Source organism: Hyperolius riggenbachi, chromosome 3 (genome assembly GCF_040937935.1).
Source record: "Hyperolius riggenbachi isolate aHypRig1 chromosome 3, aHypRig1.pri, whole genome shotgun sequence".
Lineage (NCBI taxonomy): Eukaryota > Metazoa > Chordata > Amphibia > Anura > Hyperoliidae > Hyperolius > Hyperolius riggenbachi.
The window spans coordinates 260,970,820-260,989,634 of NC_090648.1; the positions used below are offsets into that span (position 1 = coordinate 260,970,820).

The 18,815-nt window shown below is 44.0% G+C and overlaps 1 protein-coding gene across 6 annotated transcripts in view; it reads right to left on the reverse strand.

Moving 5' to 3' along the window:
* Window positions 1–18,815, reverse strand: part of RELN (reelin) — a 736,759-nt gene that overhangs the window by 576,127 nt on the left and 141,817 nt on the right. For 2 of the 6 annotated variants that reach the window (XM_068276234.1, XM_068276231.1), the window contains exon 1: window positions 9,436–9,944. The exons of 1 other annotated variant lie outside the window; for it this stretch is intronic. In XM_068276234.1, the coding sequence (XP_068132335.1) occupies window positions 9,436–9,670 (235 nt within the window). In that variant the 5' untranslated portion in view covers window positions 9,671–9,944. Of the gene's footprint in view, window positions 1–258; window positions 354–9,435; window positions 9,946–18,815 lie in introns of those variants that run through there. 3 more of the 6 variants (XM_068276230.1, XM_068276229.1, XM_068276232.1) reach the window with 2 other exon arrangements.

Below are 18,815 nucleotides of genomic sequence, written 5' to 3' on the forward strand. Positions count from 1 at the left end.
TAAATCTCTCTTCTTTACCAGTCACTATGATACAAAAACAAGTGTGTCAGACCAGCACTTATATGTACCGCCTTTATTTACAAATATACATTTACTAGTCCAAACATCTCCATATGCTTTTTATTAAAGCAGACCTAAACTCAGAACTTCCTTTCTGCTCTAAAAGATAAGTAACAGCATAATAACCTTTACAGAAAAACATTTCTTTGTTACAGCTTACAGAGCTCCCGTGCTGCAATAAATCTGCTGTGTGCCTACCTCCTTCTTTCATGGAAGCAGACAAAGGGTTAACATCCTGTGTTTATGTATTAGCTGGGTCTGCCAAGGACTGCCAAATTCCTGTGCTGAAAGAGCTGAGAGATCAAATTACACTTGTTATTAGTTACAGATGAGAAGGAATTAGACAAGCTCTTCTCTCTAAATACATACAGGGTGCATTTCTCGCTGTTTTCATTGTGTCCTGTGCAAGTGTTTAGGTCCACTTTATCTAAACAATACAGTACATATTCATATATATGATTTCTTGCTTTCTTGCTGAAACCCAAAATGTGTTATAATGAATTTTCTGTGACAAGCACAAGTATTTCCCAAGCCCACCAGAAGGGTGTTCCCCCTGATGTACACACACAACATGGTAACAACCTGTGCCCTAGACCGGTCTTTCAGGTACAGTGTGCCTATCTTTCAATTGTTGCCTATTGTTTGTGCAAAATGTTGTACATCTGTCCCAAAAGTTCACATTTCTTTCACCATGGACGGCAAGCGCTGATGTCGTAAAGCAGACAATGTTAGGAATGTGCTGCATAAATAGCAGCTTGATTTTCATGGCCATACCCTTCTGGCACAACCTTGCTTGATAAATGTCCCCCACTGTGCTTGGTTTACTGAAGGCAAGGTCATGCAGCCTCCAGCTGTAAGGGTGGGCAGTGTTTACTCTTCCTCACCGTCATTATGATTCTCTCCAGCTCATACATCTAGTGTACATGGGTGTGATCATAGCTTTATTCACTCGTCAATCCCTGGAATTTACTATCAATTATCTAGAACATAACTGAAGAATACTTTAATCTAAAGAACTTCAAGCAGTATGCTGAAAGCTAATCAACTTTACCTGGTGGAAATGCAATCATGTGATTAAATCTATAATAATAATTTCCAAGCCATCCGCTCTATGTATGTGTGTCTGTCCGCCCTGGACACGCCCCTCTCCTGCCCCGCAGTGATTGGCTGCCATGCTGATTGTATGGCGCATGCACTTGGCAAAATTGCTTGTTCACTAGCTCTTCAGGTGCATGGTTATGCTAACTGGCCAATATCATTCATTTTTATGGACTTGTACTCTATGTCTATGGTCATCATAATGCTACCTACAGACATTCAGTAACCGCAAACGCATAACATGCAGTGTTTTGCTGGCAATTCGCGATCGCGATTAGCATGCATAGCACCGCTAATCACGATCTCTCCCAAAACGTTGCAGTGTCCAGTGATTTTTCTGCGTTAATCACTTCCGCAAAACGTTTTGCGCTTTTAGGTGTGAATGGGGCCTTAGAGCTGGGACCAACTAGGAGCCCTTCTGCAGCGCTTTGCTGGAGAATTGGCAATACCAGTGGATCCCTATGCGGGTGGTCCCACTAGCAGTGCTGCAATTGCTGCTTGTAGAGAGGGAGCTAGCCATCGCTGTGAAATCGTGGTACATCTGCAATTTGCCAAATCGGGGGGGGGGGGCTTTGCCATTGTTGCAAAGCGCCCGTAGCAGGTCCCAGACCTCTTTGTTGTTTGGTCGACATCTGTAGCTCTGTAACTGATTCTCCTAAAAACAAAACTGTAATCAGGAAACTTGTGTTTTTCCTAGCTGATTGCTTTTTTCCCCCTCAAATAAAATCACTGAACCAACTTACTCGCTAGGTCTGCTGGATTACCATCTGTCCTAAAACTTTCAAATGCTACTAATAACAAATACAGTATTTAGTTACTCATAACAAAAACGTAGCTTATATTCCATAACAGCACAAGAAGCACTGTAATGTAAGAAACCATAGCAGCCAATCAGCTTTCTTTGTATTGTTACATTTAGGCCCCGTTTTCAAGGACAGCTGAACCGCACATTTGTCAGGCAGTTCACCATCTGCAGCAGCTGGCCACGAGGGCCTTTTGGCTGTAATTACATGCAGCTTTGGAACACCATGCGTCATTGTTTGACATGAGGTGGCGTTACCCGGCAGCAAGATACTATGACTTGTTGCATCTGAGAACAGCCATGGCCAAGCTCAGAAGTGGCCGATAAGGGGGGAGGGGGGGGGCGGCTGGTGCATGGGAGCAGCTGACAGGTCGTGAATTCACTGCCTTCAAGAAAACCTGTAACTAAAAAAAGTTTCCCTGGGGGGTACTCACCTTCCCCTGTCCTCCTGTGTCCCACGGTAGTCTAGCTTTGCCCCTCCGAACAGTGGGGATGTAAATATTTACCATCCCGGCTCCAGCGCAGGCGCAGTATCGGCTCTCCGCTCGTAGATAGGCGAAAATAGACGAGCGATGTCGGTTCACTCTACTGCGCAGGCGCAAGTCTCCTGTGCCTGCGTAGTAGAGCTGACCCGACAGAGATCAGCTATTTCCATCTATTTCCATGCTGAGAGCCGCAACAGTGCCCCCGCAGGAGCCAGGGAAGGTAAATATATTGAGCCTTGTCAGGCTTGTCGAGCGAGGATTGCAGGATGCTTCAGGGAGCCAGTGCTGGATTGCCTACAGCTACAGGAATGGGGGAAGCCTCACTGGGACCCTGAGGCTTCCCCCTCCCGAGGTAAGTACCCCCCAGGGGACTTTTTTTTAGTACAGAGTCTCTTTCAGGGTACCATGGAAAAGGACCCTTAGGCAGGGCCAGATTTAGGCCATGGCCTAGCCCTAGGGCACCACAGAAACAAGGGCACCAAAGCAGCAGGCTAAACTTGCAAGGAGATCAGGTGAGTGCCTGACCGCTGTACTCTGCTGCTAGCCACCTGTGCAGCAGCCACCTTGCTCTCTGTGCACGTTTGAATTGTGGCCGGCGGCTATGGACTTAGGCAATATTAATGACGGAAAGGAAGAGGAAGCTTCTGCACTGGGCACGAGTGGAGAAATGCTGAGGTGTGAAGACGAGCTGGCTACCTATACTGTAAGGGGGGGGGGGGGAATTAAGAGAGTCATCTGGTTATCTATACTGGAGGGAAAGGGGGAGGGGTCATCTGGCTACCTATACTGGGGGGGTATCAGGCTACCTATACTAGAGGGAAAGGGGGAGGGGTCATCTGCCTACCTATACTGAAGAGGGCCGCTGGTGACAGTGGCCTTGGACAGTAAAGAGTACAAATCCGGCCCTGCCCTTAGGCCCAGATCATACAAGAGATGATGAAGTCTCACAATGTAACAATTAAGGGTAGCTTCAGCCTAACAAGTGACATTCAGCTGTAGGACAGGACCACCTTTCAAATGGCCATTCAACTCAATGTATTATTTTTCAAAGGGGAGGGAGTTTGTCTTAAGGTGGCCACTAACTGTCCAATTTCTAGCGAGAAATCGTTCGAGCGATCAGAAATTCTGATCGGATGAAAAATCGTTCACTACACCATCAACTAACCAATCATTGCTTCCTATCTATCACGACCACCAAGAAAATCCAAATTTTCGTTCGACGTAAATTCATTCGGGTGACATTTTTTTTCACTCGTTCATAATCGATTGTGTCCACCAATGGAGATTATTTACAACCAATCCGATCAGAATTTCTGATCGCTCGAACGATTTTTCGCTAGAAATTGGACCGTTAGTGGCCAGCTTTAGCAGTAGGAATGCTAAATTAATTCCCACAGTACTCACACATGCAAATAGGCCCTAATAAAAGTGAACATATGGCTTATAGCTTTAGTAATTATCAAGTTGTGGGATATACCCTGCCAAAAGAGATTGTATACATCTGGAAGAAAACAGCACTTGCTGCTGTTTGTATGTTAAAGAACCACTATAGGTAAAATTTAAATTACATGTAAACATATACAAATAAAAAGTATGATTCTTTCAGAGTGAAATGAGCCATAAATTACTTTTCTCCTATGTTGCTGTTACTGACAGTAAGTAGTAAAAATCAGACAGAACTGACAGGTTTTGGACTAGCCCATTTTCTCATGAGGGATTTTCAGGGTTTTCTTTATTTTCAAAAGCACGTTGTGAATGGCAGTTGCTCCTCCCAACTGCCCAAAAAAGTTTGCAGCGAGCAAGGAAGCTGGCCAGCATCATTTTATAAATCCTTTTCAGAGAATGACTTTGTAAAGAATAAAGGCCATGCTGAGAATCCCCTATGGGGAGATGGACTTGTCCAAAACTACCTACTGTAAGTGAAAGCAACATAGGAGAAAATAATTTATTTCTCATTTTACTCTGTAAGAAACGTACTTCTTATTTGTATATGTTTACATGTATTTTAAATTTTACAAATTTTTACGATAGTGGTCTTTTAAAGAGAGAATGAAGCGAGAATAAATCTCGCTTCGGTGCTTATATTCAGCAGGGGCATGTGTGCCCCTGCTAAAACGCCGCTATCCCGCAGCTAAACGGGCGTCCCTTCACCCCTAAACCCACCCCTGCAAAATCAACGACCAATTTGGTCGTATATTTTGCTGCTCTTCAGGCACGGCTAACGGCTGCAGCCCTGCCTCTCAGCGCCATCAATCAGCGGCGCATCGCCGCCTCTCCCCCGCCCCTCTCAGTGAAGGAAGACTGAGAGGGGCGGGGGAGAGGCGGAGATACGCGCTGACAGACGCGCGTGAGGCAGGGCTGCGGCGGTTAGCCCTGCCTCTATGCGTAAGAGGGGATGCGCTGCACGGAGGGGATTTGGGGGTGAAGGGACCCCCGTTTAGCGGCGCGATAGCGGCAGTTTAGCAGGGGCACGCATGCCCCTGCTATCTATGAGGTCTGAAGCGAGATTCATTCTCGCTTTAGACTCTCTTTAAGTGCAAGCTCTGTAGAAGGTTAATTCACAAAATATATCTCATATCAGCGCCACAGAATATGTTGTATAAATCAATTCTAATAATAATGAATGATTTCCCCCCTACCTATATGTGGCCTTATCTATAAAAACTATTTTTCAGCACTTCACAAGAAAAAAAAATTCACTCAAAATCACACGCTAGATGCGTCCAATAACGACCGCCTCTGCCAAGAATCTAGCAATGTGTACAGCGGCCCCTAAGCTCCCTGAAGCCTTAGCCATCGATCAGCATGGTGGACTGATTTGGCTGAGAGCATTGTTCTACCTACTTACCCTGCCCACCCCATGACGTCACTCCCACACCAGTCCACCAACCCTCAGCCCCTTTCATGGCAACAGAACAAGTCCCTAGCATGGCTAGTGATGCATTTGTACAGCCTCGGCCCTGCAATGCTGCCCAAGGGATCACTTCCTGATCCCCACTGGGCAACTTGCCTCATACACATGTACCAGGTTTTATTTTTGCCACTTTTGGTCTTTATTTGCTTTAAAGGTTCTATAGGGATAAGATTCAAAACAGATAGGGTGAGATAAAAAGGTTTATGAATCAACCCAATGTTTCACATACAGGAAAATCACATTGCCCCAAATGCGTTTCATACCTTCTAAACAAATGATATAATTGCTGAATAGTTTGCAGTGGAAAATTGTCAGATGTTGAACCTTTTATTTATTTTGTGGGTGGAATAGTAATGAAGCAGCTAGCATTTTTGCCTTGCAGCTTTCCCTTAAAGATACAATCTTCAAACAGTTTTTAATGTTCTCCCTGTGTTTTTATCAGTTTCCTCTCTCATCTAAAATATACAGCAATGTTAACCGACTTCTCACCCAGCGTGTACAAGGCGAATGGATTGGGATTCTGTTTGCCCAGTAAAATGTTAATATAACTATGTACTCAGTAAACCTCTGAGCAACATGTCAGCTCTCTATAAAACAGGAAATTAAAGTACTTTTATCCATTAATATAGCACAGACATTTCCATAAGCACTTAACAGAATACACTAAATGATGTCCTTCGAAGGAACTCACAATACAAATTCTCAATACTATAGTCTAAAGTTCTTACAACAGGTTAAATTTGGGGAGACCAATAAATCTATCAGCATGTTTTGGAGATGTGGGAGGCATCTGGCGTGCCTACAGGAAAGTGTCCTGGCTGGGGGTTGAACCTATACTAGTAGTGCTGTAAGGCAACAGTGCTAGCCTTTTATCTACTTTGCCACAATAAAATGTCAAAGCTGCTGTTCCGCAAGTGCAACATTTTTGTCAATTATCGTTATATTTTCATCAAACTTGTGAAACAGAAGAATAATACTCTTAACAAAAATGACTAATACTAATCCTATACATAAACCACATCGACGAGGATATTTGTACATCAACATAAACACATTTCTGTTATATAGTCTTTAATAAACTTTAATTGGTACTTATGTAGTTACCCTCAGACTTATATGGTTGGTTATCAGACCAATTCTGATTTTGCACCTAGCAGCTCACTTTTTCCAGATATAAATCAGGGTTTTCAAATATTAAATTATGTTTTACAAAAACCCATACATGACTTATATTACAAGTTAGCTTGCATGCACTGGATCCGCACTGCAAGCCATTATCTGAAGTAAAGTATACAGCTAGTCAACATCTTAGTTCAAGTGCTCTACCAGCTATTGGGGAAAAAAAAGAATATAGATAGATAGATAGATAGATAGATAGATAGATAAGGATTGATTAGGGTAGTAAGTGTAAATATTCTGTTATATCACTACTAGGAGCAGCATGCTCCACTGTGCCATGGCTTGCTTTGAGCTATACTTTCAAACAAAGAAACCACGATTTTGTGGACAAAGCAAATTTTGGCTGGTTGTATGAGGTCAGCTGACCTCAGAGGCCTAATGGACAAGCTAATGTTCAGATGAATGAAGATTGGAACAGATTAAAGTGAGCTTATTAACATAAAACTATACAATGCTTTTTTTTTTAAAGCCCAAGCAGAAAATAAATACACGAGGATAATATTAATGCTGGAGAAAAAAAAAAGAACTATCATCTAAACAATAATGTCAATACTCTGATTTTTGCCAAATATCCCATCAAAATATGGATTGCCATTCAAATTTAGTGTCCCTGTGGTAGTGTAGGAAAGGCATCAGCTTTGCAACCAAACCAGACCAATATATTCTGTACTATGGGCCAATTATCAACTATAAACAACAAAGAACAGGTGTTCTGAACCTGGACCATACAGTGGCACAGAAATCACCCAATTTTGTAATGTAAAAGCTGTAAAATACTGTGACTAGCCATCAGAGTTGTGACCATTTTCTTTGAAGACATGTGGTTCACATCAGAAGAGCCAACACAGACATGGTTGTTGTTGTGACACTGGCATGGCTTTAGGCCAGCTTGCTTTTTCTTTTAATCAAAATATACAAATTATCACATAAAAATAATAATCTTTAATGTTTTTAACCTGCATCAATATCTCTTAACGTTCATTAAAACGTCTCAGGAAAATGAATGTCATGAAAGGTATCACTGACATTTTGCTCCGTTGTAAATAAGAATCTATATGGTAGCCCTGAAGGTTTTGCATTTGATTTCATAGTGGCTGCTATATTGTATTTATTCAGCAAGCCACAATAAGCCCTTGTACTGGTTGGTAGGCATGTAAGGTTCAATATAAATGCTCATATATTACTTTTGACAATGAACACTAGCATCCTAAGTCATGCTGTTCTGCTTGTCAAGCCCTATGTACAGAACATAGATAGCTGATATCAGATACCTTCAGTAGCATATCAGCAGCCTATATGGCTGGAGCAATTGCCCAGTACTGAGAGTTACACTTGTATTTCATAAATACAGCACCAAAGGTTTCTGTGCAGCTAGCTTTAACCATAGGACAATGCTGTAGCCTAGAAAACAGAATCGCTCTAAAAGCTTAAAAAAAAAAAAAAAAACAGACAGTGACAGGTGGCTTCTCAAAGGACAAAGAAGGGGAAATAAAAACTTCAGTTTAGAGAGTACTGATTTTTACAATTGTTGGGTCATTCAGATACTGGAGACATGACAAAATGCAAACCTGTTCTGTTGAGCACGTGTTGGATTTTTGTTTTTTTGTTTAAGTACATAAAATATGGCGTACTAAACTCATTCTCCCATATTTTTACAATTTTGAGTACGTGAGCTTTTTACATTTTCTTCTTTTCTTTTGACAATCGTGATTCGTAAGGTTTGCTTGCTTATTTCACTTCAGCATTGGCAACATGTATGCTGAAGGTGCCAACTGACGGTACCATTTTCAGCAAAGTATCGCCCGACTGATCAGATAAATGCGATGGGATTGACAGAAAGTAAACCTTGTTGATGTCCCAAATTGGCTGTGAATGATTCCATTGGTTATCGTTCGACTACAATTTAGTCGATCAGAAAAACGTTTTGTATAATCAGTTTTGATGGAAAGGAAGCACAGTTTGGTTTGTTGATGGTGAAATAATCAGTGTATTACAACATTATATTTCTGATCGCATTTATCTGATCACTTGGGCAATTCTTCACGGAAAATGTGGGGTCCTTTAAGTGGGGTCCTTTAAATGACCATGGATGGACCATTATTATATTTGATTGTTGATAGGATAATTTATTGGATAATATGATCAAATCAATCATAAAAATGCAATTTTTTATTTTGCTGACTACAAACAATTGATTTACTGATTATTTATCTTCTGTCTGTCTCTGTCAAAATAAGCGGCAAATTATAATTCATTTATGAGTTCCCAAGCAATCGGTCACGACTTAGCGGTCATTAAGTCTGATCAAATCAGCTGTCATTAGGTCTGATCAAATTCTAAAATAGATTGTTTGAGGCCACTTGCATGCTGCGTCGCCCCGCGTTACTCTGCTCCGCCGAAAGGGCCATGCAAGTCAATAGATACTTGCACACATCACAGGATGTGACATGTTGCCCCGGAAGTATCCAAATAGCTGCAATGCCGACGAAAAGACAGCAGCGTGTTACCCTATGATACGTGCCTACGCATTATGCAGTAATGCAAGTCAATGGGTGACCCAGTAAGTGTGCACGACAGGAGTGTGGTGCGAAGCGGTGCGCATGCGCGGACCGATGGGAATCCCAGTGACACACTTCTATGTAGTGCATGGTAAACTTTTCACTGTACAGCAAACAGATCTGCCCTTCCATTTCACTACACACTTCAAAGAGTGAATATTAAGGGCTACAGCACTTTCAGACGCGTGGGCTCATGCTGGATTTGAAATGCCAAAGCCTGTTTGATAAACATCTGTTCTGTACTGTGAGCACACACATATTCCCAGCTTATCTGTTTGTCCCACAGAAACCACAGACAATGCAATGCCATGCTGGCCAGCCAGTGCACACACTACTCACCATGATACTCCTGACCAGGTATGTAGTAGCTGGGGTTTCCTGCCAGGTGCAGAGAGATGAGCACTTCTCCTTGCTCTCCATCCCCTTCCAACTCGCCGTGATGGGTACAGAGAAAAAAGAATGGGGAAAATCTGGGGTAATATGCTACTGCTCCACACACTGCAGCCAGATACACGATCCCCACAAGCAGCGGAAGAAAACATCGCCTGCTAGGGCAGGAGTGACGCTGATCCATGGCCAGAGCTGCCCCGAAGAGCTTGCACTTATTCTCTTTTCTGCATAAGTGCCAGAGAGATGACAGACTTATGGGAAATGCAATAAATAAAAGTTTCAAAGAATAAAAGTGTATATAAACTTATTGTGCTGCAGAAAAGCTAGCTCCAACCAATGTGTTCAGGTGAGTCACGATACACCTTGTGTGGTTGTGACAGGAGCGCAGCCACAAGTCAGATTGCTGAAGGGAGACCGAGCCTGCGAAGAGGGTCTCCCAGTCCCAAACAGCCTGATAAGACATGCCTCATAAGCACATCATGTTAGCAGCGGGAGCGAGGCACACCCCTGCAAGCTGATTGGTGTGCGATGTCCACAGCTCTGGGAGGGAAAGCAGAAAAGGTGAATGGTAAAGGGCTATAACAAACATCCCGGCATCCCTATAGATGTGCTCGCTGATAGCTAACCTGTCACAACACCCAAGCAGCCAGCGCAGGAGATATTCGCGAACCGCGATCAGCAGCTATGTTTATTGTATAGAATCATTAATGTCTTTAAACGCAGAACAGTTCAACTGAGATGTTTGAATAGTGGAGTCTTTGTTTGGAAGTGCATCAGAAGCCGTGGTACAGCTGAGGATGTCGCCTACCTACAGAAGCCTAATGTCTCTTCAATCAATCTCATTTATTGCTCATTGACTGTAGCTGTAACTGCTGAGCTGATATACTGTATGTGTTCTGTGTGTCTGTATTCACACATTGGTTTATAATGCCAATCACATATACTAACATTAAGAAAATTAAGCTATCAAACGATATTTGACATTTGAGGATTATGTATGCATTTAGTTGTTTCTTTGTGTGTTCAGCATTACATAGATAAAAGTCTAAAATGGGAAATGAAAACACTGGATTAAAAAAAGAAACAAATAAATAAAAGTATCATTATTAGGGCAGGGACCTCCTCCTAGTGTTTCTCATACTGCTGTAATTTTTACATATGTACATGTACCAACAACACATCAAGTATGTATGTATCTGTATTTATTCTATTCAATGTCATGACTGTACAGTGTCTTGTATTTCTTATGTATATTTGTTCCCCATTATTTGTTTGTACTATGTACAGTGCTACGGAAGATGTTGGCGCTATATAAATAAATAATAATAATAATAATTACGTGGGTTATCACAATTTATTTTCAGAAGACAATATAGGGAGGAGGCTGCTCACCTTCCAAGGGTGTACAAAAAGAACAGAATGTTAATTTGGGGGTGAGACAGGCGTGGATTTACATCACAGAAGCCTATAGACACACATGTCCTGGGACCTTAGACTTCGCCCTCTATGAACCTACAAACCCCCACCAAACCGCACCGCAATTGTGCTGGCTGTCCCAGCTGTCTTCTCTGCCTTACTTCCCTTGCCTGTCATAGGTAGCTACAGATGCCACTTAGTATTAGGTAGCCAGAGCTATCTTCAATATTAAGTAGCCAGAGGTTCCCCCAAGTATTAGGTAGCTAGAGGAACCTCAGTATTAAATAGCGAAAGATGCCCCTGACTAAAGGGAAATCTTGGTGTAATGCTGAGAGCTGGGTGAGTAACCCCTCATTTACACTCTCAACAGGACTCTGAATAGGGAAGGAGGGAGGGAGGCGCTCAGTGAGGAGATTGACCCCCCTTTCCATCATGAGACGCATCTAGGCACGTGCCTACAATGCCTTATGGTAAAACTGGCCCTGGGGTGAGATATTGAGGATAGTAAAATATTGGTCATTTTACTAATATTCTACTATCACCTGTTATTAGTAGTAGAGTTTCGGTATTGTTACTGTAGCAAAAAAGTTTCTGTACCGTGTTAGCCAAACAAATTATATAGGTAGAAAAAACAACGTTTTGTAAAACAAAATAATAAGGCACTAGTCTACTTTGGGGGACCCAACTCAAATCCCCATAGACACTTTCAGCTGTGCTGCAGAACGGAACAAATGTCTGCTTTCTGAGAGCCCACTACACTGCAGTCACGAATTAGTCGCTGATTAGCGGCATCACTGTCGCTAATCAGTATTGTCACCATATAGTATCTGTAAGTGATCAGTACTGATCGCAGTCAGATCTATATAAGTGCGTTAAGGTCACCTTAGAGTAGGCTCCACTAAAAACGCAGTGTTTGCCCGATCAGGCCTGATCATTCGGCCGCACTTGCATTCAGCCCGCCCCACCGCAGTGGCAGAAATATTTTTTTTCTGTTCACTGCAAAAACACAACACAATAGCTGCGGCGCTCTAAAGATCAGTTTTGATTTTTTTTTTAATCAAAACTGAGCGACCGCAGCTTTTTAGTTCACAAGCACTCCTTTTTACTAGGTAGGTGTGCTCTCTTTCCTGGGTAGTCTCAGAGGAATACCTCCTAAATTTAGCATCCCAAAAGGGCAAGAAAGGGGTATTCCCTGCAAGAGGCCTACATGATTCTGGCTGATTCAGGTGAGAGTGATTCGGACTTCTCATCCGACAAATCATCCAGCTCAGAATGCGAACCTGTAGATAGCAGTGGCTCTCTGATCGATAGCGATGATGACGAGGTCGGGGTCCCTGCTAGCGCCAGGCGTACCCGACCCCATGTCAGTGGACCGCAGGTGGCGCAGGATCAACCTCAAGGGCAGTAGACCCTGGTGAAGTGGCGAGCACCAGCATGGCAGTTGAAACTGGTTCGGTGGCACGTGCAGTAAGACCCCGGTCGCAGCCACCAGGAACATGGGCCCGTAGAACCCATACACTCCCAGAGGTGCTGGCAAATCCCGATTGGCAACCCCCTGGTTCCACCGCACCCATAGTGCCCCCTTTCACCGCCCAGTCTGGAGTCCAGGTGGAGACAGATCATCTAGGATCATCTGATCTTCACCTAGGATCTCTATGTCTTAGTCGTGGCAGAGACCAACCGTAAGGCCACACAATTTATCATCGCCAATCCGAGCAGCTTCCATGCCCAGCCGTTTTGGTGGAAACCAGTCACAGTTTCCGAATTTAAAATCTTTTTGGGCCTTCTCCTCAACATGGGTCTCACTAAAAAAATGTATTGCGGTCCTATTGGTCTACGCACCCAATACATCTCATGCCCATGTACTCTGCTGCCATGTCCAGGGCACGTTTTTAGGACATCCTGCGCTTCCTGCACTTCAATAAAAATACAACCTGTCATAAAAGAGACCACCCTGACTATGACCGGCTCCACAAAATTTGGCCCCTCATAGACCACCTGTCATCCAAATTTGCAGATGCTTACACCCCTGAACAGAACATCTGCATAGACGAGTCCCTTGAACATTTTATCGGGCGCCTTGGCATTAAGCAGTACATCCCAAGCAAGCACGCCCGGTATGGGGGCAAGCTGTATAAGCTCTGTGAAAGGGCCACCGGCTATACATATCGCTTTAGGGTCTATGAGGGACACACAAAATTGGAGCCGGTCGGATGCCCTGACTACCTGGTGAGCAGTGGCAAAATTGTTTGGGACTTGGTGTCCCCCTTGTTCCAGAAGGGGTACCATCTTTACGTGGACAATTACTACACAAGCGTGGCCCTCTATCAGCATTTACAGATAGTCGGAATTCACTGCTGTGGCACCGTGCTGCCTAGTCGCTGGGGCTTCCCCCAATGGCTCACTAGTACCCGACTTGCACAGGGGGAGAGAGCTGCCTTGTTTAATGAAAACCTGCTCGTGGTGAAATGGAAGGACAAGAGGGATGTTTACCTTCTGTCCACCATTCACGCAGACACGACAGTCCAAATTCAACGAGCAACTGAGGTTGTTGAAAAACCCCTTGCCGTCCACGAATATAACCTTAACATGGGAGGGGTGGACTTCAATGACCAGATGTTGGCTCCCTATTTGGTTTCCTGCAGAACCAGGCGCTGGTATAAGAAAGTGTCTTTATTTGATTCAGTTGGCAATGTACAACAGTTTTGTTCTCTACAGTATGGCTGGGTCAACTAAAGGATCCATCCTTAAAGAGAACCATAGATGACGTAAGGAAAGGTATTATACATGCCTGGGGCTTCCTCCAGCCCCATACGCACGGATCGCTCCCACGCCACCGTCCACCGCTTCCTTTTTCCGCCGGTACCGGGTCCCGAAGTTTCGGCCAGTCGGCGGCAGCAATCCATTTGTCTGCATCACAGGTGCTCCCTCCATACCCGTACGCGTGCGGCGCCCTACTGCTCAGCTGCATGCGTAAGGGTATGGAGGGAGCCCCTGTTCATGCGGACAATTGGCCACGTCTGCCGGAAGTGACGGGACCCGGTACTGCCGATACAGGAAGCGGAGGATGGCGACGTGGGAGCGATCCAGGCTTATGGGGCTGGAAGAAACCCCAGGTATGTATATAAGCTTTTTTCATTTTCCCTTGCTGGCCATCTCTGGTTCCCTTTAAATTTCAGGAAGAGATCGTTTCGGAACTCTTGTATCCAGAAGGAGCCGTGGCCCATCCCCAAAATGTAGTTAGCCGGCTACATGAAAGACATTACCCATATGTCTTTCCAGGTACCCCATCTCACCGTTCCCCAAAAAAATGTTGTTGTGTCTGCAGCAGGGCTGGAATAAAGCGTGACACCACTTTTTATTGTCTCTACTGTCCTGACCAGCCTGCCCTATGCGTAGGGGAGTGTTTCAAGAACTACCATGAGCAGGTACGCTATTAGAGTAGGGAACGCGAGACACAGAGTAGGCACACAAAGGTCTCTCAAGGCTCGTTCACACTGGCGCGATGCGTTGCGGCAAATTGCCTAGCGAAAGTTCCACTTTGCGGTCCCCACTATGCCGGAAGTTTTTGACTTAACGCTATTGCATACCTACGCTACTGCGCAGCTCCTGCGGCAATTTGCGTCGGCCGGATGGCGACGCAAAGATTACTTGGCCTAATGCCAGACAGGGAATACCATGCACTAACGAAGTATTCCCTGAAGGTCTGTTTTTGGCGATGCTGTGCGGCAGGCACGACCCACCGCATACGCCAATATGCAGTGTGAAACCACACATCAGCTTTGGAGAGACCCAAATACACAGGGCTGCCAGAAACCTCTTCTTCCACTTGGGACAAAGTGCATAGTGTACTGCGCCATATCTCTGTGCAATTTGCGCTTTCTACACTGTTCCATGGGGAAGGAGAAGTTTGTCCTCGGTAGGTAAGTAAAAAAACCAAAAAAAAAACCAGTTAAGCAAAAAAGTTAAAATTTCCAAACGTTATTGTTTGGTTCAAAAGGTTTAATAAAGTTTATGAAAGTTAAAGTTAATGTTAATGAATTTCTTGCATTGCTGCTTGCTTGGTTTTTTTTTTTTTGTATGCTTTTTTTTTTCTCTCGCTCTCTCTTTTTCCATCCTTTACCCTTCCAGGTGGACCGAGCGAACGACTGATCGACCAACCAGCTGCAGCACTGATGGTGCATCCTGACAGAAGCATTGCGCGTCTGTCAGATTACACACAAGTCGGTGCATGCAGCGCTGCAGGACGAGATTTCACCTCCGCAGTGAGATTCGTTTGCCGAGGCATACGAGCTGAGGAGCGGTGTTCCTATGCTTTGGCAAGCATGTTTTTACTGTCCTGGCATTGTTTGGTGGGGCCTAAACTGTGAGCACCCCTGTAAAGCCTAAAGGTGCTCATTGGACTTTGGGCAACTTTGCGCAGCTAGCCTGCAAAAAAGTGTCACATATGTGGTATTGCCATTCTTAGGAGTAGTAAGTGAGTAGTGACAAAAAGTAAAACCTTCTATGAACTCACCATACCCCTCACAGATTACCTTGGGGTGTCTTCTTTTCAAAATGGGGTCACTTGTGGGGTTCCTATACTGCCCTAGCATTTTAGGGGCCCTAAACCGTGAGGAGTAGTCTGGAAACCAAATAACTAAAATTGACCTGTGAAATCCTTAAAGAGACACTGAAGCGAGACTAAATCTCGCTTCAGGTCTTATATATAGCAGGGGCACGTGTGCCCCTGCTAAAACGCCGCTATCCCGCGGCTTAACGGGGGTCCCTTCACCCCCAACCCACCCCCCGCAAAAGTTGGTCGTAAAATGGTCGCTGGTAATCTTCTTCCTGGAGGCAGGGCTAACGGCTGCAGCCCTGCCTCCCAGCGCGTCTATCAGACGGGCATCGCCGCCTCTCCCCCGCCCCTCTCAGTGAAGGAAGACTGAGAGGGGCGGGGGAGAGGCGGAGATACGCGTCTGACAGATGCGCATGGGGCAGGGCTGCCGCGGTTAGCCCTGCCCCAACCAGGAAGCGCTCCCCCGCTGCACGGAGGGGGTTTGGGGGGACAGGGACCCCCGTTAAGCCGCGCTATAGCGGCGTTTTAGCAGGGGCACGCATGCCCCTGCTAGCTATGAGGTCTGAAGCGAGATCTATTCTCGCTTCAGACTCTCTTTAAGGTACTCATTGGACTTTGGGCCCCTTTGCACAGCTAGGCTGCAAAAAGTGTCACACATGTGATATCTCCGTACTCAGGAGAAGTAGCATAATGTGTTTTGGGGTGTATTTTTACACATGCCCATGCTGGGTGGGAGAAATATCTCTGTAAATGGACAACTTAGTATAAAAAATGGAAAAATGTGTCAGTTACAGAGATATTTCTCCCACCCAGCATGGGTATGTGTGAAAAGACACCCCAAAATACATTATACTACTTCTTCTGAGTACGGCGATACCACGTGTGACACTTATTTGCAGCCTAGCTGTGCAAAGGGGCCCAAAGTCCAATGCATACCTTTAGGATTTCACAGGTCAATTTTACTTTTTTTTTCCCCCATACTACTCCTCACGGTTTAGGGCCCCTAAAATGCCAGGGCAGTATAGGAACCCCACAAGTGACCCCATTCTGGAAAGAAGACACCCCAAAGTATTCCATGAGGGGTATGGTGAGTTCATAGAAGATTTTATTTTTTGTCACAAGTTAGTGGAAAATGAAAATGACAAAAAAAAAATCAATTTCCACTAACTTGTGACAAAAAATAAAATCTTTTATGAACTCACCATACCCCTCACGGAATACCTTGGGTGTATTTTTTCCAAAATGGGGTCACTTGTGGGGTTCCTATACTGCCCTGGCATTTTAGGGGCCCTAAACCGTGAGGAGTAGTCTGGAAACCAAATGAGTAAAATTGACCTGTGAAATCCTGAAGGTACTCATTGGACTTTGGGCCCCTTTGCACATCTGGGCTGCAAAAAAGGGTCACACGTGTGGTATCGCCGTACTCGGGAAAAAACTAAAAAAATTAATTTCCACTAACTTGTATCAAAAAATAAAATCTTCTATGAACTCATCATACCCCTTACAGAATACCTTGGGGTGTCTTCTTTTCAAAATGGGATCACTTGTGGGGTTCCTATACTTCCCTGGCATTTTAGGGGCCCTAGACTGTAAGGAGTAGTCTGGAAACCAAATGCCTCAAAATGACCTGTGAAATCCTAAAGGTACTCATTAGACTGTGGGCCCCTTTGCACAGCTAGGCTGCAAAAAAGTGTCACACATGTGGTATCGCCGTACTCAGGAGAAGTACCGGTAGTATAGTGTGTTTTGGGGTGTCTTTTCACACATACCCATTCTGGGTGGGAGAAATATCTCTGTAAATGGACAATTTAGTGTAAAAAAATGGAAAAAGTGGTCATTTACAGAGATATTTCTCCCACCCAGCATGGGTATGTGTGAAAAGACACCCCAAAACACATTATACTACTTCTCCTGAGTACGGCAATACCACATGCGTGACACTCGTTTTTGCTGCCTAGCTGCGCAAAAGGGCCCAAAGTCCAATGAGCACCATTAGGCTTTACAGGGGTACTCACAATTTAGCCCCCCCCCCAAATGCCAGGGCAGTATAAGTACCCCACAAGTGACCCAATTTTGGAAAATAGACACCCCAAGGTATTCACTGAGGGGCATGGTGAGTCTGTTATTTTGGTCACAAGTTAGCAGAAATTGAAACTTTTTTTTTTTTAATTGTCACAGAGTGTCATTTTCTGCTAACTTGTGACAAAAAATAAAATCTGTTATGAACTCACCATGCCCCTCGGCAAATACCTCGGGGTGTCTTCTTTCCAAAATGGGGTAATTTGGGGGGGGGGGGTATTTATACTATCCTGGCATTCTAGCACCTCAAGAAACATGAAAGGTGCTCAGAAAAGTCAGAGCTGCTTAACCACTTGAGGACCACAGTCTTTTCGCCCCTTAAGGACCAGAGCCTTTTTCTCCATTCAGACCACTGCAGATTTCACGGTTTATTGCTCGGTCATACAACCTACCACCTAAATGAATTTTACCTCCTTTTCTTGTCACTAATACAGCTTTCTTTTGGTGCTATTTGATTGCTCCTGCGATTTTTACTTTTTATTATATTCATCAAAAAAGACATGAATTTTGGCAAAAAAATGATTTTTTTAACTTTCTGTGCTGACATTTTTCAAATAAAGTAAAATTTCTGTATACATGCAGCGCGAAAAATGTGGACAAACATGTTTTGGATAAAAAAAAACCCATTCAGTGTATATTTATTGGTTTGGGTAAAAGTTATAGCGTTTACAAACTATGGTGCAAAAAGTGAATTTTCCCATTTTCAAGCATCTATGACTTTTCTGACCCCCTGTCATGTTTCATGAGGGGCTAGAATTCCAGGATAGTATAAATACCCCCCAAATGACCCCATTTTGAAAAGAAGACATCCCAAAGTATTCACTGAGAGGCATAGTGAGTTCATAGAAGATATTATTTTTTGTCACAAGTAAGCGGAAAATGACATTTTGTGACAAAAAAAATAAAAAAAAAAAGTTTCCATTTCTTCTAACTTGCGACAAAAAAAAATGAAATCTGCCACGGACTCACCATGCCCCTCTCTGAATACCTTGAAGTGTCTACTTTTCAAAATGGGGTCATTTGTGGGGTGTGTTTACTGTCCTGACATTTTGGGGGTGCTAAATTGTAAGCACCCCTGTAAAGCCTAAAGGTGCTCATTGGACTTTGGACCCCTTAGCGCAGTTAGGCTGCAAAAAAGTGCCACACATGTGGTATTGCCGTACTCAGTAGAAGTAGTATAATGTGTTTTGGGGTGTATTTTTACACATACCCATGCTGGGTGGGAGAAATATCTCTGTAAATGACAATTTTTTCATTTTTTTACACACAATTGTCC